We start from the raw sequence: 26,193 nt of genomic DNA on the forward strand, positions 1-26,193 counted from the left end.
CAGCTTGAGGACCCGGGTGGACCTCAGGAGAGGATTGAATAGGACGGAGAAGGTGAACTGGGGTGCTGGTGCTGGAGTCTTCAGGTGGGTCTCACTCCCCGCCCAGGAGACCCTGCTGACCCCTGGTGTTCACATCAGTGTCTGCCCTCCCTCACACCACCTCTGTGTGTGTGTGGTCGTGGTGATGTGTGTTCCATCCCCTCAGTAGAACTGTTAAAGGGCTGAGCTGCCAGGTGTTGTTGTTTGCTGCGGCGTTGCAAGCGCTTGAGTCAGGTCGTCAATGAGATGTCAAGTCCGTCTCCTGATAGCGGATCCTGGTGTCTGCTCTCTCATAGTCTGGCTCTCTCTGATCTGATTGTGATAGTCCCCTGTGGCCCATCTGCCTGGTGTGTGCATCACCCTCATCTGGTGTTCCTTGCCTCCCTCTACCTCCTCCTTTCCACCTCCGCCCTCCTCAGTCCATAGACCGCTTGCAAGACCCGGGTCCATAGGCAGCTTGATCAGTCGGATCACCTTGATATGGATCCATCAGGCCTTCTTTTGGTTAGGGACATCAACAACTTTTACCGGGGATGAAAGTGGTGTCCGTTATTGTGGGGAGGGCGGCTACTTCCTACTTCCATTGCTGAGCTCACATTCACTGGATGGGATTCCGCTGGCGTCACTGGAACTGGATTGGATCATGTCCCGGCTCAGCCTCTGATTGGTCAGACCACGCCTCAGCCTGGTCATGGTCAGACCAACGTTCGCGATCTTTAGCGGTACGCTGGCGAGAAAAATGGTTTCGGTCTGATTAAAATGCGCGTCCGATTCTTTTTTTCGAGCGGCTCAGAGATGGCGTCTTTCCTCTCTTGAATGGCGTATAGCAGTGTGTGCGGTTCTTTCCCCTGAAATTCTTGCCGGGAGCTTAAACGTGTCCAATAATACAGCATATGACATACGGCATATGACATCACAGTTATGCCACCGGCCCGGTCTTGTGACAGAGATGGGAAACACTACCGCTTTTGTCCACAGGGGCCGCCAAAACAGCAAATAACAATTCCTGCCGGTAGTTTAAACGTGTCTAATAATACAGCATATACGCAATACATGACATCACAGTTATGCAACCAGCCGGTCTCGTGGGTGAACCAGTAGTTTGAAAGTCTTTTATCATGCAATGACAACACCGTTGTTTTGGGGGTTTTCTTTTGCGTCTCATTTTTAAATACCATGCAATGTGCACTGATTGCATTGTAAATGCATATATGTGAATATCCTACACTCAGAGCTTACGTTAAGTATGATAAGAGATGAAAAAATAGTGTTATTATAGGTTTAGTTACATAAGAAATGACAATTTCTAAATTCAAAGTCATCTTTATTGTCATTTCTTCCAATTATGCAAACATACAGAAAATATATGAAAGTATGTTTCTCTCTAGTCCAACATAAAGTGATTTTAGTAATAATAATAATAGTAATAAAGTGCATGTAAATGTAAAACCAAATGCACACAAAAAATTCAATTTGCTCTGTTTTTTTAATCAGTAGATTATCTGTTGACTGTATAACTCGGTATTGCATGAAAAAATTCATGAATTAATTCATTGTAATATCTCTCTCACCCAGTGGCTGGTTCCGTATGTCGGATCAAAGATTAGGGCATGTGTGGCAATAAATGTTGAATTACAAAAAATATATTTAATTTTTTTCCCTAACTCCTACATATATAACACAATGGAGCCACCGGGCTTCATTTTAGATAGGACTCCATGCCGCTCTTTTTGTTGAATACCTGTTTTTGGTTCCCTTCTTCCCGTGAAGGATATTCTCGATACTTTTTTTATCAAACACGTCCGTGTCGCATAAAAGCAATCCCGCTTTGTTTGACAGTTCACTCGACACCAAAGGTCGTCTCTTTTAGGTGTGAATGAATGCAAATCACATCCCCACCCCTCCCCCGCTGATCCGTCATCACCTGTTCTCTTAGATTCTCTCTGATGGAATAAATGTTCCTCTCCTTTGGTATCATCCATAAATCATTTGGCACATTATCTTGCAATATTGTGTGACGTTGTGGTTGTTTACTAAGTCGACTATATGTGGTTATTTTTTATAATAATAACGTATTAAATCATAAAGGTTTCATTTCTGTTCATTCTTGTATGAGTTTGGAGTTTAACTGAAGCCAACAGTCGAAATGAACACGTGTCAAGTGTGATATCTCAGGAACTGGATTGGCTTTTGCCGAGATAATAACTTCTTTTTTTTAAACTAATTTTTATCAAGATGTTGACATCTATCTCTCAGGCTGAGGGAACAGTGTATGCCACATCTTTAATCATCACTGTGGGATAATAATCCTATAAAAAGTGGTCATGCAATGTCACATAATCCCCCTCTGCAGCCCCAGATTGGGTTTTGATTAAACCGAAAGTCTTCCATATAACCTGGAGGTAATGATGGGGGTTGAAATAGGCGCATTAAGACTGTATACATAAGATACAGATATTTATTCATGATTGATTATACGTGGCACAACAGTCTTTCCCCGGGCCAAGTTGCATAAGAACAAAAAGATACAACGAGTTAAAGAAATAACACAAACTGTCAGGATACAAAAAAGACAAACAAATAATGGGCAGTTCCCAGAAGGCGAATTACTAAACCACTGTTAAAATGGATGAATTCTAATTTAAATCTTTATTCACACCTTTTTTGACAGAATCTGTTGTTTTTGCAAAGTAAAACATCACAGCTTCAACATCTGGGAGATGAAGTGGCGGCCAGTTTTTTCCCTTTTGTGAAGTATTATCCGTGCCTTCTCGGCGGTGCCCTCTAACGGGATCAGAGTCGATGCAAGCGACACTTTCACGGCGAGAAGAAAATATTTCCGAAGGGACTACATAATCCGAAAGTAGAAGCCAAAAACGGAGCCAGTTTTAATTATCTGATTACCCTGACAGACTTTCCCCGCCAATTTCTGGGTTTTTTTATATCCAAAAGGTCAAAGCGTTCACAAGACTATTGTTTTCCAACAATCTGCACTCTCTCCTGCATAAATCCTCCTCTGGCATTTTGGGGTACTTGGCTATATTTGCTCAAATTATTTCCTGAGAGATTCACTGAGAGAGCCTTCCACTTCCAGGTCTTCCAACTCAAAGTAATAAGCAGCCTGCACTGGCTTGCTGCTGGTGCATTCTGGGAGTTGAAGTCTTTTATCCAAAGTCAAGTGAGCTGATCTGATGAGGAACTGAAATAATACTTGAACAATGGCAGAATTGGAGAATTCCACCATTGTGTCTCAACAGGCAACAACAGCTGGCTTTAGAAACCGTTTCTAATTCATCACACAGGCGTTGGGATGGTTTGAGGTCATGGCTCTGTGCAGCAAGGCTTTGTGGACAGGGTACTACATATTACAGGGTTGACTCATCCTGGGACTGTTGAATGCCCAAAAGAGTGCCTCTTGTGGGGTCTGGTTGATGGTGGTCTGAGTGGACCCTGGTTCTTCCAGTCAGTGCATCTAGAATCTATATTATTTTTAAAACGAAACAAGAAAACATTTAATGTTATCCCGATGTCCTCCTTAAATGAAAGCATTATTCCGTCCGTCTAGAGACGTAAATACTCCGGTTGCAGTGATCATTTTTACTTGCAGGGTACAAACCTGTTGCCGGCACACTGCTAATTTACGCTATCTAAGTAAGTAGCGCCACCTTTAAACTTTCAGATGCGATGAAGATACGTTTCCCTGAACACACGGTGTAATCAAAAGCGGGTTAGAGGCGGCGAATTATTACGCGTAGATAAGTCGTCCGAGCGATGAAAGTTGTAATATTCATAAGAAGAGAAAGTGAAAGACGGGGGGAGGAACATGAGAAGAGGAGGGCAGGATGAAGAAGAGATAAGGGCTTGGATGTAAGTGTTATCTCACCGTTAATGGTATTTCCAGTCCCTATCAAGATTGCTGCATAAGACGGAGGAAGGTTTTTATAGATAGTCTTCTCCAGTGTAACACGACTTCTACTGAATCTAGAATGCAATGAAATGATTGTAGAGAAAAGATTGTAGAGAAAAAACCTCAAAAATACTCAGGTAGGTTTGAAAAATGACGTGCATAAACAGGCAGGTGACAGGGAAATGTGCAACCAAATAAGTTGTTTAATTGGTGGAATTTGAAGTCTTTAAAACACGAAGCATGAGGATGAAAGTGTATTCTGCAGGTTATTACAGTTAGGCACTAGTTATTTGAGAGGTGAATATAAACTTTTTGATTTAATCCTAACTCAATGTTTTAGCTGCGGCAGCTTTACGCCTATAGAGATAAAGATAAAGAGTTTTTTATACGACGACATTTCGTTTAATGGCCCACAGCCAGCCAGTAGCAGCAAAAACAAACAGAGATAAGTACAAGATCAAATACACATTGATAAACAATGTACAAGATCAAATACACAAGGATAAACAATGTACAAGATCAAATACACAAGGATAAACAATGTACAAGATAGAAATACACTTAGATAAACAATGTACAAGATGAAAATACACAAAGATAAACAATGTACAAGATGAAAATACACAATAATAAACAATGTAAAAGATGAAAATACATAAGGATAAACAATGTACAAGATAGAAATACACAAAGATAAATAATATTCAAGATGAAAATACACAACAATAAACAATGTAAAAGATGAAAATATACGATAAACAATGTACATGATGAAATATTTTCTAGTTGAAATATTTAAACTTTGCTGAAGAATTCGCCTGACGCCAATTGGGAAAGCCAATCGGCGTAGAGACGCTCCGCCGTTGGTGAATCTAACTGCTGCTCTACTGGAACTGGAAGCGTCAGTCATTCAGACGTAGTCGGTGAAAGTCACCTGAGCCCAAACACGAGGACGTTAAGATGTTCCGACATTAGTGGGACGTCCACAACGAGTATAAAGCAGAACTAGCGGTTACTTCTTCCATGGTGGATGAAGGAAATGCTAACAGTTTCCAAGGAGTAAAGCCACAGAGATAAGCCCCGCCCGCCCTCTCTAAGGCGCGAATGAAGCGAATGACGCAAATAAACCACAAATAGTAGGGCGAGTAAACTCACGCGAGTAAAGCGGTAGCCTTTACACCTAACTGGACGCAAGTTGTGATTCCAACTTTTAAGATTGAGGTTATTTTCACGCCTATCACGTATCAGGGTGGAGAACCAGAGAACCTCACAGTGCAGATCCAGTTTGCCCAACTTTGAAATTGATGCGAGGGGAACATGTTCTTCTCCACTTAAAAACGCTACTTTAGTAATTAGAACGCCATCGACGGCTATTTGCCCAAACTAAACTGGAATTGAATCGGACCATAATTAGACTGTGAAACAACAGCATTCTCCAAATATAATCTTCTTGTTTTGCTAGACAGAGAGCTCCGAGAAGTCATTTATTCTTGATAAATGTGATGGGTTCATGGTGACCTAAAAAAGGTCATATACCTGTTGGAAGTTTTCATCTCAGTCCTCGTTTACTAACTGGTAATGAATAGCTGGTTTCACTACCTTTTCCAGGTTTTCCATGACCGTAAGAAAACCCTGTCGCCTCTCTACTGCCGTCCATCTATTAAACTAAATAATAATCAAAAACACATTGTATAGCAGTAATATACAGTCTGGAATACCTTTTTTTCAGTGCTAGTAATTCATACGTCACATTTCTTTGTCGGTTGCCAGGCGGATGACGTTGATCACAGTGTAAATGAGCTCTCATAGGGCAGATCTTGGAGGGTAATCCCACCTTCTTTAGCCTAAGACTGAAACTAAGACCAGTCAAACAGATCCTTTTTCATGTCGGCATGGCTCTCCATCATACTTTGTTTTCTGGTCATTCATGTTTGTGAATAGTTATTGTGGAAGCCCCACCATATATCCACCCTTCTTGTGTTTCTGAATGAGCTGAGTGTTTGGCTTTCGAGAGATCTCGTTGAATGATGTTTCCTTATCGCTCTCACACATGCATGGATATGCATATTCACTGCTTCCAAGGGAGCTCTCGCTCTCCATTGCATTTGTCCAACATGGGAAATGCAATCGTAAAAAGACTTATGGGCATTGCACGGACCGTGAATACACGACGCGTGTGTCGAACCCTACCTCGCCTCTCATGAACGCTCAAGCTGGGGAACATGGCGCCTTTTCAATCGGAAAAAAAGAAACCCAGCGAGGCTAGATTTTCGTTTCCAATTCTCCGTCCTATCAAGACGGGGAGGACCGAATGGAAACGCAAACGCACGAAAAGATACGAAATGTCATCAAAGTAGAGAAGTAATCATTTCGGGCCTCCTTTGAAGTCAGGGCCGTCAATTGTATTTGGTTGTCTGCCGATTTGATTAAAGAAACCTCCGCGCAGCAAGTCCAGAAGACGTATCGGATAACGTTAGCATTTGATACATGAAAGGATATGACTTCTTTGAATATCCACGGTAACAAGCTGTTCTTTTTTTTTTTTTACGTAATACTGTATCTTGGCTTGGATAAAAAAATCCTTTATAATTATCTGTAACACGTGTCCTTTTTTTCCCATTCAACACTTTTTGAAGAATGTCGCAGTGACAGTGTCTTTTTAATAAATCGAGAAACCTTCGTGTACAAATGTACTTTCTCTAGTTTAAGAGGTTAACTGATGTCTCGCTGTGAATGTTCACACCCATCGCCAGAAAGCTTTTGTGAATGCTCACCTTGAGGAGAGCACCTGTTTTACCGGACAATATGTTTCAGGGTATGACATTTTTATTTATTTATCATATGGCATCTGAAAGAAAATGTGATGTGGCGTTTAAAAAAAAGAAAAATGGGTCCACGCTTAAAATATTGATTCTCTCTCCAAGGCAAGCTGAGAACAGTGATTGATTAGCAAGACAAGAGTAAACAAGCGTGATGCAAAAAAATAATAATAGATGGACAGATATGATAGATTCCAAATGAAGATTTGGATGCATGAAGCATTTCTCTTATTCAAAAAGGTCTTGCGGCTGTCGCTGCGACGTCTACCTTCGTGAGCCGGTTAGTTGTTTTATAGGTCAGGCTCCAACCGTGACGGAAACAACACTTTTCCTCGACCACTTCCTGTTATTTGTCGGCCGGTTTACCGACCGTGTGTCGGCCATTCTGCTCGAAAAATGAATTGTCACGCCGAGAAAATGGCCCTACGAATGTGAAGATCATTGAACCGACCTGTCACCGTCTGACCAATGCCCTATTTCTTCTCTTTTAATGGACCATTGAGCCTCTTGCGGCCGTGCGGTCGACACGGTATTAAATTGGTCCAAATGGCACTCCCCTGTCATGGAGAGGGAGAAGCAGTTGTTTGGATCTCTAATATTTCTTTTTTGATGGTTTGACACTGCAAATTGCCTCCTTGTTTTATCTGGATGGCATCTTTAGTATGTGAGAGGGGGTTGGGGTGGGGGGGGGGGATCAGTGTCTTGGACCAGCCTCGCAAAGATCCGCATAACCATTTGGTGACAGAGAAAGAACATTTCACAAATCCATCTTCATTTGTCAGTTTTTAGTCACGGTGGTTTGGACACATTTAGGAAATAACAAGTCCCGTCCATCTGTCGGGACGTTCAGAAACAAAGACAGTGTCAGCCTGACTTTACGTGACCTCGGATTTTGTCGTCCGATTTATGCATCGCGGTCGCTACACAGCACCGTACAGAGCGGAGTATTACCGATGCAGCTACAAGGTGTAATTGCCGAAGCTTGAACAAGGCATTTCACCAAAACCCTCAAACGGCGCTTTTAAAGTTAGAGAGATTGCGGCATGTATGATTTTTCAGCCCGAAGACCGTTCAAAATCTTTCATTTTCAGGATCAATCCCCCGAGGCACCTTGAGCAAAAGCAGTTTTACCTCCAACTGGAGTGATGCTGAGCATGTCTTGTGGAAATTTAAGACATTTACCTCCACTTGAGGAGTCTTTGTAGCTTATTTCCAAAAATCTGGAGTGTGTTGGCAGTTTTGTGTTTATTTACTTGCAGGGAATAACTAATTACATATCAAACATCACGTTCTCCCATATACAGTACATGGAGAGAACGTTTGAACTGCTTAAATGGGGCGTGAACGCTCCCTTTGGTTTTTGCATATGTGTGGGTGTGTCTTTAAACACAAGGGCATGTGTTTTCACACTTCCCTTTGCAGGAATTCATCATCCTCCAGGCGGCATGTTTATATTTATCCCCTTCTAGATGTTGCTTTGTACATTAGTGAGAGATTCACACACACACACACACTCATGCATGCACATGAAGTCTCCTCCTGTTTTCTTTCAATTAATGACTATGGCGCTAATTAGAAGGCATGCAACCCTTCAACACGCCCCAAGACTGTCTTCGTGCACTCTTAAGATCCTCCGAGCTTTATGAAGCAACAAAAAAATAAAAAATGCAATAACTTCCTATACAAGACAGTCTTAGACGCTTATGGCCAGTTTGATCTCTGCTGTGTGCTCATTCTCACTTCCACAGCCTCCCCCGACCCTTAATGAGCACGACTGTGAGACAGTGTCACCATGTTAAGCCTCTATTCTTCTAATTATCTCATGCGCCTTGACTTGGTGTGACAAATAGGTTGCCTCCTGTCAAGGTGTAGTCAGCTTAGGTCACAAGCAGGGATGTGAACCAATTTAGAGCAGAGGAAAAAAGCCCACCTGTGTTTTAAGAGACCTGCTGACATGTCGGACCTTGATCCCGACTTGAAGCATCTGATTCAGGGAGCTGAAGCCTGGACGCCAAGTTTTGTATGTGAGTCGTGTCTTTAAACTGAGGCGGCTGTGTGCGTTGGTGTTTTTTTGTTGTTCTCCTGCTCCCACGCCGACACATATTTAGCATCAGGCGTTGCGACAGTAAAAGCTGAGAACAACAAACTCTGGAGGACGGGCGGCGAAACGAACGAATACTTGCCGAACGATGAGATTGTTGAGGCTTGTTGAGATTATAAGAAACCCCCATACTTAACAGAGTATGCCATCGGGTTACAGTGACAATCCAAAGTTTCTTCATATTTTTAACAGAAATCAATCATTTGGCTTTAAGCTCTTGACTAACGGCAGAATGTCCGCTGACCACTGCATTCTCAATATGCAGAAAGGTTATAAATATGCTCTAGGCCTTTTAACTGGAGGGACACAGAAGAAAATTTGACTTCTTATAATAATAATTATAGTAGATTTAATTTGTATTGCGCTTTAAAAAAGGGACTCAGAGGCACTTTACACGGTGAAGACAGAAACAATAAAAGCATTAACGATAGAAACAAGGCCGATAAATGACATTATAACAGTAAAACTAAAACAAACAAAAACACATGCATAGTATACAGTATACAATATTTTATCGTAACCTGTATGTTTATTGCTTTTTTATTTTGTTACTGTGTTAACCTCTTTCTCCTTTAGTGAAGGCTGTAACATCTGGCCACAGGGACCAAAGCTGAAATTTATCCTTAGCTAACGTTAACACATTTACCCATGGGTTGATAAATGTGTACGGTCCCTGTACAAATAAATAAATAAATGAAAATGAAATGAAATAACTCACATCATCATTTAAATAGTTGAGTTTGAAGGGCAGTTGAGAGAGGAGGGAGATCCAATCAGAAGCAGAGTAGAGACGGATCATGTCTTCGCCATCATAGGGTTTGTGGTGTAGCTCCCAGCGAGCCGATCCTTGGGAGCCAGTCCAGAAGCTCCGCTGTGAAAAAGTCCGACTGATAACGTGAGCCGATGTCTGACGGTTCTGCGGTCCGGAGTACTTTACCCTTTCGGAAAGCAGGAAATGGTTCTGTACGTCTGTACGTCAATGAAGCTTCACGAAACATAAGAAATTATTTTTTTTCTTCCAAAGATGTAACATCTATTGTTTGTTTTTCCAATGTCTTTCTGGATCTGTCAGACCAACCCCGAAGTATTCTAACGTTCTGCAGCTCTGACGAGATCGTTCATCTACTCTGTGATGCAATGTGGGACAATGATGGACAGTGTACGAGAGCACATATACAACAACATTATCATCAATCAATCATACTTTTATTTCAGACTCAAGGTCCATATAGTACAAAACATTAAAATCGAATGAAATACATACAAAATCACAAGTGAAATACATAGAACTACAAATGTTTTAAATAGAAAGATGTACCAATATCTCCACAGACTAGTAGTGTGTATGACTGAACTTTATATTTGATTAAATCATGATTTCATTTTGAGAGTCATCAACCCGGCAGATAAAATTGTAAAACAGCTCTGAAAGTATTAACTCCTGCAGCCACACAAATTCACCCCCACGACTCCATCTCAATCTCTTTGGTAATACTCGCATGGCATCATTATAAGCCAAATGTAGTTTTATACACTCCATTTAATTTCAGAGAGATTCAATTCAATATCGCACCATTTGTCTTTTATTTTTAAAGCTCAGCTTGAGCGTGAACTCCCCATGTTGCGTCCCTTCCCAACAGCGACGATGCCATTCAAGCAAACTGTTGGCACGCACACTCGATTGCATCTTCCACCCGCCTCCCCGCAGCTCATTTAATAATTGAAAAATTGCTCATCGCAGACCAGAGACATAAAAGAGGGTACATTAAAAAAATTATGTCGTACTGCATCCTTTCGTAGGCTTGATCTCTACTTACGGCTACCGGTGTTTCGTCTGGGCGGGGGTGGACCGTAGACGTCTCCGTTGGGTGGCGCTTCAAAAGACCAGAAGCCGCTCTGGGATATGCATATTTTTTGCTCTGCCGTCGGCTTGTCGCATGCAGATGTAGGTTAACTCCAGGAGTGTCAAAAGAAACAAGTCCACAGGAGGGGTGAACGGGAGGAGACGAGAACAATCGGGTCTAATTAAGAGAGTGACCAAATGATAGATTGAAAACATATAGCAGGGGTATATTTTTAGAGAGGTAGCACAAACTGCTTTAAGTGTGGAATTTATATTTTATTTTCACGTATGCAGTTTTCTCAAGAGGGGACAGAAAGAACCGGAATGGCAAGTGAGGTACAAATAGCCAGAGGCAAAGATTGATATCCAAACCAACCGAGACACCCAATTAGGCTTTACACTACATCCTGGCATTTCAGTCTCATTGCTATATCTGCACACGTCTATACACTTCTATGTGTTGATAAGGATGTATTATTGAGCTGAACTTAATTAAAAACACACTCTTTTTCTCTGGGACGTTCTCCGAAGAGAAGCACTGAGAACCTTTCAGACTGCATTAGCTGCGTAATGATCATTGCCTCTCGAGACTGTGCCAATCAAATTCGCAAATTGTGAGTTTGAGGACTATCCAGAAACCACTGGAATGTGTCTTCAATTAACTGAGCACTCTTCATCCGAATTGATTCCTCTTGGTGACTCATAAGGGTTAAGAGCACGAAAAGGAAAAGGAAATATTTTTACAACACACTCATCGGCATTGGCCTTCCACCTTTAAGCAGCTCTTACTCCTTAGGTTTTTTTGGGGGGGGGGGGGGGGTCTACATTTGGCTTTTTTCTGTGATGATTTCCGACAATCAAGCAAGGATCCTCAATCTTCATTCAGCAACACAGAGAAAGGTTATAGGTTCTCAACTAATGCGGATTGGATGCTCATTTTTTCTGCTGCAGCCTCAATTTGTGAATTTTGCTGAAAGGACAGATGTCTTCTTCTTCTTCTTCGAGAAAGTTCTTTCCAACCTGAAAAAAAATCACCTCTGCATTAATTTATTCCTCTCAGCTTGCCTTACTTTACACGTCTACTCACTTCCACGAGGAATGAACTGTATCCGTCTCAAACCACGGGACGGTGCTTTGTATGCACCTTTGGGATCAGTTGTAGTGCGGTGTAGGGGATATCCGGGAATTTCTTTCGTCTGAATTTTCTATCCTTCTCGACCCGGTGTCACTCCCAACTCGCTCGGTCCACTGCAAACCCACCCGCATCATTATTAGATAACAGATGACATAGCAGCGATAGTCCTGCTTGAGGTAGTACACTTGGAGGCAGATGGGGAAGTGAATGGGTCAAACAGAGGACTGTCGTCCAGGACACCGGTTTTGTGTCCTCATTATTCAGAGGTGTCCTGCAATAGTAAAACCATGAGAGTCCAGCACGAGTAGCAAATCTGGGCAACAGTGACATGCAAGTCTTACATGTCCCCGTTCATTACACAGAACCGCTATCCTTTCCTGGATCAGCGTCTGAATAATTATTTAAGAGCATACCGACTTCTGTTGTAGTGGCATATGTACTCCGTTAGATTTACCTGATTCAATGACTGATGGTATCTCTCTCTCTCTCTCTCTCTCTCTCTTTTCTCCACCAGGTGTAGAGAAGGCTACCAAGGAATCCGCTGTGACCAGTTTCTGCCCAAGACAGACTCCATCCTGACTGACCCAAGTAAGTCTCCATATCATTTTTACTTCAATGCACAGTGAACCAACATCCATCATTAAACCAGAACATCAGATCTGATTGATAAAAGTTAACGTTTAGGAAACTGGGGGTGTCGTGTATCTTAGATCATTCTGATGAGGTTCAATTTGAGTTCTTAAGACTTACACCGAGACTGACTGTCCATGCAAACATCCCCAAAAGGCAAAGTGTTAGATATTGATGTTAAGTCTGTGGGGAACAGTTCAAAGGTCTCAAAATCAATCAAAAATAATCACATAGAAAATTAGCTATCATAACCTTACTCGTAGGGTATATTAGATCCAAAAAATGAGGCCCGTATTACATATTACCCTTGAAATATGCATGTGGTATTTCTTCTGAAATATAGCACATCTAAAATCTTGGCTGCGACCCTTTTTGCATATTCCCCTTGAAATGTGCCGATCTCGAAATTTCTAGAGAAATGCAGTTCGCCATTGCAGCAGCAATGCAGTCGTAGATTCTTCTCTCATCACGAATCACACGCAGCACATTAAACTGTTTAAGTGATGCAAAACTAAACGTCCTCTGCACATCTACGGGCTCCTTATGTGGATCGTGTACCAGTGGGTTTTCATGCAGGTCCTTAGAAGCCACATCACTGCTTTGTTTTTTGTTTTTTTTGGGGTGTGGGAGATGTTGAGAAACAATGCAAATGCATGTATACACATGATGAAGCAGGACTGCTGCAGAGTTGAACAAAATAACTACTCCTTAACCAATTCTGAGTGACTTAAAACTGAATTTCTGCATTATATACAGATTAACATAATGAATATGTTGCAAGATTTCCCTGCAAAATACCCCAGCTTCCAGGACCATTTAAAATAACATTTCTAACAACTCCAAACCATCTTCTGTCTTTTATGTTAAAGCAACAATAATTATTGTGTTTACTGCATTTCTAGCTTACCGCTTCCTGGTAATTTGTCCTGATATTACCTCAATTTCTCTCCTCTTCCCTGCTTCTCCCATTTTCTTTATCCTCCAAAGACATGGGCCTCTCAATGTCATATAGCTGAGGGAAGAACACAAATTGCCTTAACTTCTGTCTTTACAGCTCGCTATCTGTGCCATATTAATTTCCCGACTGTTCCTCTCAGCTCATTCCAAAAAAAACATGCGACCTTGTCACTGAGGCACTAACAGTGTGGCAGTACAATAGCTTATCTGTGACTGTTCTACCAACAGGGCTCACGCTGTAATAGCACCATTTACCGTACAAGGACAGTACTCTGCCTCTAGGGATTTATACCTCGTAATTTCCCAATGTAAAAATATATAAATAAATAAATCTCTCCCTGTTAATAATCAGATATTTAAATGTCTCATTATGAGTATGCCCCTACATGATTGCAAAGGATTTACGTGCCATAAATGAGACATGTAGTTCGAATCTGGCAAATGCGACAACACCGTTAGCGCTTGCTCTATGTTAATATCCTTTGCTTTCCAGATCATTAATTGAGTCTCCGTAATGAGGTTTTTAATTTCAAGCAAGTATTTGGGGTAATTGTCCTTGTTAGAACAACGCTGGTGTTCACCGGCGTGACACCCCGTTGCTTTGTTTGCACACCAAACCCACGGACCCGAACACATCGTTAGCTAAGAACTGAGACCGTTTGTCAAAGCGTTTCTACTCTATCTGTTCATCGTGAAACGGATAGTCAATGGAAATTCAAAGAGCGCAGTCAAGCGTAGCCATAATCAATCAAAATGTTTTTCTTACTGATCCGAGTTTAAATCATTTAATAATGGGTTTCTACCAACGACTGTAATTGTTATGACATTTTTGTTGACTGGGGCTATATTAAAACAAATTTAGAAAAGTAATTATGCCTGTCAGCAGAGTAGGTCTGCTTCAAAAAGATAAAATCTGCACAATATTTTCTTTTGATTATTGCCTATTGTGTGACCAACTGTTGTCAACGCTTTATTGAATGGATGAAATTGTGCATTTAGAAGAAAGTATATATATATATTTAGTGCTACTTAAAATGGAGACCGTGTTCAGGTGTGCTTACAGTTCATTTAAAAATTCAGAGCACAGTATAGAAAGTCTTCTGTCAGACTACTTCAGGACAGCTGATACAAGTAGACCAGTACGCATTTCTAAAGATGAATATTGGATTGGCATCAACAAGAAACTGTTCTTGGAAATCAATTAAGATATTTCCCTGTAAACCTCGTTGGAAATTATGATGAAATTACAGATGTGTAAAGCACAGGTGTTAAACACAAGGCCCGCGGACCGAATCCGGCCCGCCGCATCGCTTTATGTGGCCCCTGGCAGCTTTAAAGACACGTGGTCACCTTTTCTTAAAGATAATATCCCGTGCTTTTATTTTGAAGGTTTAAGATTAAATGGATTTATGTTGAGACGTTTTCTTATGTACTATATTTCTACACTCAAATACACAATAATCAAATGCAAAGAGAGTTATTTAACAATATATTCGAGGAGTTTATAAGGTGTTACCGGCCCTTTAAGAGGGCAGCTATGATGCTGATTTGGCCCACGAGGTTTTCCACGTCCAGCACAGAAATTCCTGAAATGACCGTGACCCCTTAACAGCATTACACGTAAACCATGCCAATGTAAAGTCAATGAGTATCATTGGTCGTGATGGACACACAGCCACATGAATTTCCGACGTTCCGAGCCAATGAGGTTTTTGAAACACTGAACGGATCCAACAAACACGTGTTCTCGTCCCAAAGTCTTGTTTTGTGTGTGACATCCGCGAAACGTACTTATTTTAGGGAGCAACGTTGGTTTTGTCTATTTATGTGCCAACGCTACGTAACACGCTGTGAGATGACGTTAGTCCGTACACAGGGACCCATTTCCTCAAAATTAATCTCAAATTTATTGCTACATCTGTGTTTTATGAAAACAACTTCCAGGATCTGTCGCTCATTAAATGAAAGGCTCAACAACTTCCCCGGTGTTGAGTTTCAACAAGAAACCTTAATTACCTCAAATTGGTTTCCTCCATTAATATGATATGGCTGGAACTTACCAACGTATGACTTATTAGTATTCCAGTTTGACCTGCTGACACAAAAACCCTATTATCTGTTTGTCCAGCTTTAGCGCATACAATTTTCCCTAATTAATTTCTGATTATTATTCATCTATTCTTAGCAACGTTCACTAACCCTCTGCACATTCTCTATCCTATTCATTTGGGTGTGATATTAAGAATTGATCGACCGACTTTTAGGTGATTCTTCTCACTGGCTTCCATCCTTCTCTCAACTGCCTTCTTTATTTCTATCAAATTTTGGTTTTCTGTGCTTTAGACAACGTCGAACAGCCGATGGATTTATTTTTTCAGTAACACATTTTTCTCTTCCTCCTTTTTAATATGTGCTGCTTCAAAAAGTTGCAAAGTTGGAAAAGAAGAGAGGCAGATTGTGGCCTCCCTCTTCTTTCCTCACCCCCTCAGATAATCTCGTCACAGCATCGCTCTCCTGGACTCCTCTGCTCGCAGCTCATCAAATCCTAATTTCCGAGGTTACCTTTGTGTCTCGCGCTCGAGCTCACCTCAGTGTTGGCAGCCTTGGTTCCCGTTTCCCCAAATTTCCCTCCAGACTGGCCGCCTCTCCCCCCTCCTCCCATCTGTCTTTTGCTAACCTCCTCTGTGCCACCTTTTCCTCGACGCCCATCTTGTCCGAGCGTCAGAAACCTCATCCCTCTTTTCTCCCTCGCCTACAGTTCTCTGTCCAACATCTATGACAAAGTCAGATGGGCCGAGGCGTGAATCGTGCCAGCTGAAAAGGTTTCAGCAGCAGGGCGGACGAACCGTTCCAAAAGGACCTGTGGCGCGAAGGGCGAGAGTGAGGAGGGTCCAGTGGATAGGAGAGTCCTGACTCCAATGGCAATACCAAGAGATGAGAGTCAGATACAAGGCAGCGAGAGGAAGACATGTTGGTCCTCTGGACAAAACAAGGAGTACTACTCGACCAATTAAAAAACTGCTTTTAAAAGCAACATAATAGTGAATAAAGGGCTTGAATATCAATAATAATAGGAAAGACATGAATAGATGCCAAACAGGGTTTCCATAAAGTAATTATGTCAAAAGGAAGAAAGGAAAAATAGGGCATTGGCGAATTAATTAATTGATTCATCATTTCGACAATAGAATATCAAAAAGCACAAGCTCTGAGATAAAAAACCTTTCTTCAGATTTCTTGTTTTTTTGTCAGACTAAAAAGGTCCGGACTACAAATAATTGAATTTTCCGATAAAGTAAAAAAGAGAAAAGCGTCACATTTTCTTTTTTGTCTTTGCTTGACGAATAAACCTTTCTGAAACCTTGAAGTGTAGGCCGCTTGTAAACTCGTGCCGTGCAGCACAAACACGTTCCGAACCGACAGAAAGTCCTTTCAAGTTGTCGCTCGGATCCCAAAGTTTCCGTAGATACCAAATATGTCGGGGTAAATGTGAAATGAAATGACATTTTGACACTTGATAGAATCTATGAAAGATACTACGTATTGGGTTTAAATATTTAACGTAGTGCCACTATCATATATGTCTATTATAGAGTTGGAACGAGCCGACGCAGAGTGTGTGTGAACTAAACTGATTATGAAAAGCCTTAAAGTTGCAAATGATGGAGGAGAGATAATTGAATGCTATAAGCTTAGTTATGTATAGACTCATGTGAAGTGATTTATAGAATAGTTACAGCTGAGAAATGAAAAGGTGGTATTGATTTTTCTGGCCCAGGTGCAAGACGACTGAAATCTCCAATGAGCAACACACCTGTATCACTTTGAGGTTTCAAGGCAAAGAAGGTGGGTAGTGTGCACATCCAACCCCACTTGGCTGCAGGTGGCGGATAAAAATCGTTATTCAAAGGAAAAAAAAGAAACGGTTGTCTTCAGGCTCAATGCTACAAGCTCCTTAAGTATTTTTATCGCTGCAATGTCTTCACCCACAAGGTCTTCGCTACATAAATGAGGAAGCGTGATGGTCGAAGCATCGCATGAATACAAGTTATTTTGTACAGCTCGGAAGATGTACAGTCCAGTCTCACGGCAGTTTCTCAGGCAATCGGTTTCATGAACAGGGACACAAATTGTCTCTTTCTTTTTGGAGACAATATCATGTTACAAAGCGGAAGTTACTTTGAGGGTGAAGGCAACTAAACCACTGCACCTTGGGACACACGGTGTAGGAACGCTGGTTTAGTGGTTAGAAGAGTTCTGTTGGATGGACCCGCCAACCAAAGGTGATCATTCTCAACATGTAATACTACGTCTCTTTGTCAGACCGTTTTTTTGGTGTCTTTGTGTGTCCACCACGAAAAGGGATCCCGATTGACTTCCCGTGAGCATTATTTCTGGACACGATTTGTTTCCATGTACACAAAACCAATAGGTTGCTTTTTCGTGACGAATTTCCCGAACCGACGCCATCGACGCCCTGAGATTTAACCCGTCACCCTGGTGGTGTCAAATGGGTGTGAGCTAATCGAACCTAAGCGGAGTCATAAAGACTCATGTGTAAAATCTTACTTTCAACCCAGAACACAGAAGTTTAGTTCTCAAAAAGCTCAAAAGGCTCACCGAGTCTGTCACCTCGCTCGGTTGATGGGATGTTTTTTTATCCGTGGGAAGAGCAGCGAATGCATTTCTGTTGCCATCCTGTTTTATACAGCACGTCAAATCTTTTTATTGCAGAATAGTTTGAGCTGCTTTTGTTGTCGAGACTGAATTGCTGATTGGCAGTCCCCATTCTGAGAGAACTTTCACCGAATTATTCAGTATTAACGAGCTTAACATAGACTAGTCTCTAAATGTATTCTCTTTGAATAGTTTTTTTTCCCCCTACCTCTTATACTTTACTACTTTCATCAACTATACAACCTTTCTGCAATCATTGCCTTGGTAAGAAAACATATTCGACCCTTGGAGAAAGCCTTGGAACCGAGACGGAAACGTAACCTATACAGCACAGGACATGTGTCACATGACACCGCATAGTCACTCAGAAAAAGAGAGAGAGAGAGATTTAAATCTGAAGACAAATGTAAGTCACGCTTTCTGAGATCTTTACGAGATCGGATTTTAATGCCTGTGTGCACCGCAAGTCCAATTTCCCTTCCAACACAACCCTGTGTTTCCATGCTTCTGTCCATAAGATATAACAGAAGCATACAATGCACTATCGCCTGAAGCTTCATGCTTTCATCACAGGCCAGCCGTTGAGTCAAGGGCGACGCGAGTCACCTTGGGTCGTGTCATTAAGGTTCTGCTAAGCGAGTCGTACATTTTTGTTTATTCACAACGCGAATGCCCCCTCTCCGTTCCTTTGAAATGATGCTTGCGGTACGATTTGTCAGTTGAGTACAAGCAGATCCGTGATATGAATGAACAGAGCGGGAATTAAGCGTCCTTGGGCGAGACCGGTGTTGACCCCGTGAGCTCCAGGGGTGACGCTCTGTATCTGACGCAGACCGGTAAGACACTTTTCTGAATCTATAAAACCCTCAGACGCACATCTATTCATGTAGCGCTATCTAGAGTTATTTTTGATTATTATTATTTTCATTAAGCAAGGTCATGAGCAAACGGGGCCTCGAGAAACATTGCGTGGGCGTTGGGTATCAAAACCGCCGCGAACTAGACGAGCAAAAGTGCAACGACGTCAATAACGGCTCCGAGTGTTACATCGAGCAGATGCTGTACGCGCGGGGAGGGAGTCCACGTCGACATTCACGCAATCCAAGACAAAAGCCGCCGAGATGCGGATTTCGAGGTTATATAAATACATGTGTGGGATTTAGAGCGTTGAAGTGTCGAGACCACCCTCTGGTCCCCGCAGGTAATCGGCATTCGTAGTGGGAGGCGGTACATATCTGTAGAAGGGAAAGAGAGGTTGCGTACCAAATGGCCTTGGTTTAGTTTTCTGGCACATTTTCTTAAGTGCATGTGTTTGTGCCAAGGTGTGTGTGTTTTTTTGTGTGTACTCCGTCTCCATCCCGACGTTCCCACACAGTGTCGGGGAGGTGAAAAAGCCAAATCTCGGGAGAGACATCTTGTTGCGTTCACACCATCTGAAAGAACGGGAGGAGAGAAGAGACGGATTAACGCCGAGAAGTATTCGACGTCTCTCTGGCATCGAGTCGTGGTTATCGGCTCTCCTTTCTCATCGTGGACTTATTTCTTTAAAAAATCCAACCGACTAAGAGATGGATAAAGAACTGTCAAGACTGAGTCTTCCAATCGCGGCGCCATAGGGGGGTTTAAGATGTGGAAGATGTGTGTGTGTGTCTCTTTTTTAAAACCGAACAATCACCGGGAGCAGATTGAAACCATTAAATCCTGGATCAAGATTTTTGGTATTTTCTACTTCACAATGTGAGAAATGACACAGCTTGCATCGTTATTGGAGCTCCGGCTGCAGAGAGGCACACGGGCTACTTTCAGTTTAATTGGCGGTGAAGGAAATGGCAACATTCACATCTAGACTACCCATTATTAACCACAAAAGATGACGGCAGGTCTCTTTGAATAGAATCCATCTCAGACATTAATAACGGTCGTTGTCTCCTCTCTCGCCCGACGTTGTGCATTTTGTTTGCGAGGCGACGCACGGGGATTACAATAAGACACGTAATCCACGAGCTGCTGTTAAACTGTCGTGAATCAGACTTTAATTACACACAGATTGCAAGTGCGAATTTAAATAAAAGCAAAATGGAAAACTCTTGTATGAAGAGCCAGAGTTAATATAGAGGCGCTGCCGAGTCCTTTTATTACTTGCATTCGAGTAATATCCCTCAATAACTTGATGTGTAAAATATTAAACGAAGGAATTCTGTAAAGCTACAGGACAAATTATTTTATGATCCCATAACTGCGCGACAAGTCTAATCAAGTGGACCTATTGCTGTTGCGAGCAATAACTTCAGTGAGCGTTTGAAAGTTTTGAGTTGCATAACCTCTGGAAGGAGGTGTTACTCCAGTGTCTGAGGGGGCCTTGTGGGGTTCGAGCTTCGTCTTCGTTAGCTGTAATGAGACTCTGAGCTTCGTTTACGTTATCTGCAATGAGACTCTGAGCTTCGTCTTCGTTAGCTGCAATGAGAGTCTGAGCTTCGTCTACGTTAGCTGCAATGAGACCTTGAGCTTCGTTCACGTTAGCTGCAATGAGACTGAGATTCTTCTTCGTTAGCTGCAATGAGCCTCTGAGCTTCGTCTACGTTAGCTGCAATGAGACTCTGAGCTTTGTCTACGTTAGCTGTAATGAGACTCTGAGCTTCGTCTACGTTAGCTGCAATGAGACTCTGAGCTTCGTCTTCGTTAGCTGCAACGATACTCTGAGCTTTGTTCACGTTAGCTGCAATGAGAGTCTGATCTTCGTCTACGTTAGCTGCAATGAGACTGAGCTTCATTCACGTTAGCTGCAATGAGACCTTGAGCTTCGTTCACGTTAGCTGCAATGAGACTTTGAGCTTCGTTCACGTTAGCAGCAACGATACTCTGAGCTTTGTTCACGTTAGCTGCAATGAGACTCTGAGCTTCGTCTTCGTTAGCTGCAACGAGACTCACAGGACAGTCTGTAAGCACTTTGGTCAACTGGAGAGCCTTGGGCCAATCTCCCTTGTTCAGCTGCTAAGAACCGGGAGGAAACAATGAAAGAAACCGGGCCAAGTAGAACCAATCTCAAAGTCCGAAAGGGTGGACTTTCATATTCCGACCCGTGACGTGCAAGAAGTGCTCGTTAGCATACATGTTGTTCCACAAAGGCATGCACGGAGCGCTTTATTGCCCCGCTAACAGATGCCAGCTGATGGGTCACTCACCGTCACTTCTGTCATCCAATCAGGTTCAGGACGCAGTAACCGTGTCCGGTCTGTAGATACGCTCCTGGATCGGATCCGATCAATTCAATTCAATTCAATTCAATTCAATTCAATTCAATTCAATTCAGTTTATTTGTATAGCCCAATTTCACAAATTACAAATTTGTCTCGGAGGCTTTACATCTGTACGGACATAGACATCCCTGCCCCAAAACCTCACATCGGACCAGGAAAACTCCCAAATAACCCTTCAGGGGAAAAGGAAGAAACCTGCAGGAGAGCAACAGAGGAGGATCCTCTCCTAGGATGGACAGATGCAATAGATGTAATGTGTACAGAAGGACAGATTTAGAGTAAAATACATTCAATGAATATGACAGAGTGTATGAATAGTTCATAGTAGGCATATTCCACGATGGAGACCTCCACATCCATCAGGCAGATGGCGGTGGGGAGGAGGGGGGGGAGTCTCAACAGGACAGTGGCGTAGTCATGAGCAGGAATTTATCACCAGACGATCCATCAGGCAGATAGGATCTATGCCCGTCTCATGGGGTCCGATGACCCCATGAGACGAAAGTCAAAAGGACTTCGGGAGAAAGCAGAGTTAGTAACGTGTGATTGAGAGATGAAAATTCATCCTTAAGAGAGAAAAAAAAAGAGGACTCTCACTCAGTGCAAAAACGTCCCCCCCGCTAGCTATATAGCAGCATATCAAGGGGCTGGACCAGGGCAAACCTGATTCAGCCCTAACTATAAGCTCTCAAGAGGAAGGTCTTAAGTCTACTCTTAAACGAGGTGACTGTGTCTGCCTCCCGGACTGAAATTGGAAGCTGGTTCCATAAAGAGAGCTTGATAACTAAAGGCTCACTGAAGCTGGTTCCATAAAAAAGAGAGCTGATAAAAGGCCCCATTCTACTTTAAGACTCTAGGAACTACAAGTAGTCCCGCATTTAGTGAGCGTAGCTCTAGTGGGGGGCAATATCACGACAAGCTCCTTAAGATATGATGGAGCATCACCAATCAAGGCTTTGTAGGTTAAGAAGAATTTTAAAAGTGATTCTTGATTTTACTGGGAGCCAGTGCAGAGCAGCTAGTGCAGGAGTGATGTGATCTCTTTCTTAGTTTTAGTGAGAACACGAGCTGCAGCATTCTGGATCAACTGGAGGGACCTAAGAGATTTATTAGAGCAGCCTGCTAATAAGGAGTTGCAGTAATCCAGTCTCAAGTAACGAACGCGTGAAAAATTTTTCTGCATCTTTTTGAGACAAGATGTGCCTGATTTTTGAAATATTACGTAGATGAAAGAATGCAGTCCTTGAGATTTGCTTTACGTGGGAAAGGACAAGTCCCGATCTAAGATAACCGCAAGATTCTTTACAGTGGTGTTGGATGCCGTCTACAGAATCCACATCACCAGATAATTGATCTCTGAGGTGCTCAGGGCCGATTAAAATTACTTCGGTTTGTCTGAGTTTAACATCAAGTTGCAGGTCATCCATGTTTTATGTCTTTAAGACATGCTTGAATTTTACAGAGTTGGTTGCTCTCCTCTGGTTTTATCGATAAATATAGTTGAGTGTCATCTGCATAACAATGAAAGTTTATGGAGTGTTTCCTGATAATATTGCCCAAAGGAAGCATGTATAAGGTAAATAAAATTGGTCCAAGCACAGAACCTTGTGGAACTCCGTGATTAACGTTGGTGGTTATCGAGGCGTCATCGTTTACAAATACAAACTGTGGCGAGGTGCGCTGAATCGCAATGATTTTTGAATAATCTCAGTGAGGCGTGGGCGGCACATGGGTATGATCCATAAAGCTTCTAATTCAAAGAGTGTCTCTCCCGCCGTCTTCCGTCCACACGGGAGTTCCCCTGTCGAGCGAGAGCAAAGGGTTACTCACCGCTGATGAAAACCCGCTTAACAAATGATATAAATACATCTGTTATAGGAGGTTCAAAATCGAGGACGATGATTTTGGATGATTAATGTTCGATTTATGCCCGTGTCTTTTTGTCCTTGTCTGATTGTTCGTGTCTGATCGAAAGAAAGAAAACCCGCTTCAAAATTAAAGTCTTAACCCTCCTGGTACCTTTACATTTACTGACATATTTTACCCTCGGGGTCAATTTGACCCCAGCAATTAAAACCTCCAGAAAATTATTAGAATTAATATTGTTTCCCAAGTTTAAGTGTGAGGTACTTTATGTTTGTTTGTTGACTACCTAAATAGCCCTTTAAATATTTACAAAAGTTGATATTTCTTATATGTTTGACACATTGAAAAACAGCCTGGGATCAAATTGACTCCAAAGAACACCGACATTAAACATTGAATGGGGTCAAATTGACCCGAAAAGTAACAGGAGAGTTAATATAACAATACGGCTGTGGATGGCAGCGGTAGATTCTCAGGAAAGCTTCCGCCGCCAGCCGGAGCTTCTCCCGAGTGGCGCCCACAGCCCGGTGGTGTCACTCGCCGCATGGCAAACCGACTTCTCCGCAGGCGGACCGGGTGATGTGGGACCGTTGCCGATGGAGATTTCATATTCACAGCGTGTGTTCTTTCCGTTTCCACCTTTTCATTGTGGCTCAAACTTCGAGCTATGACGAAAGGCGCGCGCTGTCTTCGGGCTGCAGAGAAGCAGAGTTATTATTTTGTTTTTCTTCTTTCGGGAAAGGGCCAAAAAGTAGCCGTGTCATTTATACCGGCGGGGCTTCCGACATCCTTCTCCCGCCGGGGAGACGCGTGTATATGCAAGAGGTTAATTAGACGTATCGCCGCTGGTTGAGGCGCTAACACTTAGCACGCCCGCTAGGTGCACATGGGCGGATGCCCCGGGGCGTGTTTCTATAATTTTTTGTTCGACTCGACTCATGGAATCAAATTAAATGACAAAACAATTCAAATATTGGACTGAAGTCTGTAGCTTGAAGGTAATCAAGTGCGTTGTGCTTTCTGGCTAGCATAGCATTAGCGGCGTGAATTTGATAGCTGACTCTCTTTTCTACATATTTCCATTTACAACGACAAAACCCATTCTTATCTCATCTATGTTTAAATGGACAAATATATACATATACATATATATATATATACATGTATATATATACACATATATATGTGTATATATACACATATGTATATATATACACATACATATATACATATATACACATACATAAATATGTATATATATAGATATATATACACATATCTAATTTTTTTTTTATATTGTCCTCTGCAGGTGAAATCAGTGGCAAAATGCTAAATTGACTACAGCAGTGGAGCTTAATGGATGCTGATTGCTGAGGCCAATTTGCCCTCATCCCGTCTATTGCAACAGGCGGGGGGGGGCGGGAGGAGGGAAGGGGCGAACCGAGCGGAAACTCGTATATTGATTGCAGCAATTCATCCGCCGTGCCCCTCCCCCTCCATCATCCGACTTGGCTTTTTTCCCGAAAATATTTACATGGATCGAATGTCAATCGCGATAGCTTCCCTGCGTGTTCCAACACGCCGCGACACATCGGGTTTCTCGTAGTGTCGACTTTCTTTTTCTATGGGGGAGGGGGGGGCCCGTCATGGATCTGGAAGTTCCCAATTTAGAGGGAGGTATTATGGGGGTCCAAGTGAAAAATATGGCAACGGGATGCAGATTACCCCGGAGGAAGCTTGCATCCACCCTCCAGTCGCAGGTCATTAATAACCGGGCGGTGCTCCTGCTTCCTCTGTTCTTCATCTGCAGCTTATTTTCCATTTTTGTTCCTTTTATATTTAATGTGAAGGGACTTCAGGGTTCTGCACTCGTACTGATTAATCCGAGTGCAGCGTGTAAATATATACATTTACTGGTCAGATACCGAATGCACGTGAAGCATTTCTCTTCATTTTAATAATTATTCGCATCAGCGTTTATTGTAAATTGCGTGGCGAATGCATTATTTAAAGAAGCCGGTTTATGATTACAATATTTCGAGCTTTGTGGGAAGGACAAAGTGGAAATTATGTAAATGTTTCTCGCATCAAACTACATTTCTATGCGCGGGGATTCTCAGCCTCAAAATGTGACGATTAAAAAGCGTTTATGAGTGAAAGACAGTCTCTCGTCCGGCGCTCCCTAACGGCATTACTCGTCTCACAGATTGAGAAAACGGTTCGTGAACCCAGAAAACTGCTAAAAGTGAACAAAGAAAGTTAGTTTTATTTGTTCTATATTCAAAAACTAGATGATGAATGTGAAAACAAATTAATTGTCAAGTTGAATTAGTTGTTTTGAGCCTATCAACTTTATAAAACTGCAGCGTTGTTGCTCAGCCAATCAGCAGCAGGATGGTGTACAGGGAGCAAAATGTAAATGCTTATAGTTTAATAACCACCATCAACTTTGGGGAAAGCAAACGTCATGGTTTTTATTTATTTGTATTTAATTTGGTGGGAGGGGGGGGGGTTAAATCAGTCAGTTGAAATCTATAACGGAGGTATTTGCCTACATAACTATACAATGAGTTGAATAATATCTGATATTTTCTTTGATATTTTTTTGTCACACAGATACAAATGATTTATTTTTTTGTCACTTAAATTATATTCGTTTAGTAATATAAACAAGTACAAAAATGTCAGACATAAACATATATATATACACACATATACATACACATACACCCATACACACACACACACACATATATATATATACATATACACACATACATATATATACATATACACACATACATATACAAAACAACAACAATAAAAAACATATATAATCAACATAAAAGACCCTAAAGGCCCCTATTTGAACCCAAAATTTCCCCCGAGAGAAAAGGATGTGATGTCACAGTTCGATGTCATGTGATGAGTAAATATTCGTGTGATGTCAACTTTGCAGGGA

General features: G+C 42.0%; 1 protein-coding gene across 1 annotated transcript in view; it reads left to right on the forward strand.

Annotated features, from left to right (window-relative positions):
• Positions 1 to 26,193, forward strand: part of LOC130207267 (pro-neuregulin-3, membrane-bound isoform) — a 354,489-nt gene that overhangs the window by 264,719 nt on the left and 63,577 nt on the right. The window contains exons 3-4 of the mRNA XM_056435790.1: positions 12,359 to 12,432; positions 14,320 to 14,322. Coding sequence (XP_056291765.1) covers positions 12,359 to 12,432; positions 14,320 to 14,322 — 77 coding nt within the window. The remainder of the gene's footprint in view (positions 1 to 12,358; positions 12,433 to 14,319; positions 14,323 to 26,193) is intronic.

Source organism: Pseudoliparis swirei, chromosome 17 (genome assembly GCF_029220125.1).
Source record: "Pseudoliparis swirei isolate HS2019 ecotype Mariana Trench chromosome 17, NWPU_hadal_v1, whole genome shotgun sequence".
Taxonomy (NCBI): domain Eukaryota; kingdom Metazoa; phylum Chordata; class Actinopteri; order Perciformes; family Liparidae; genus Pseudoliparis; species Pseudoliparis swirei.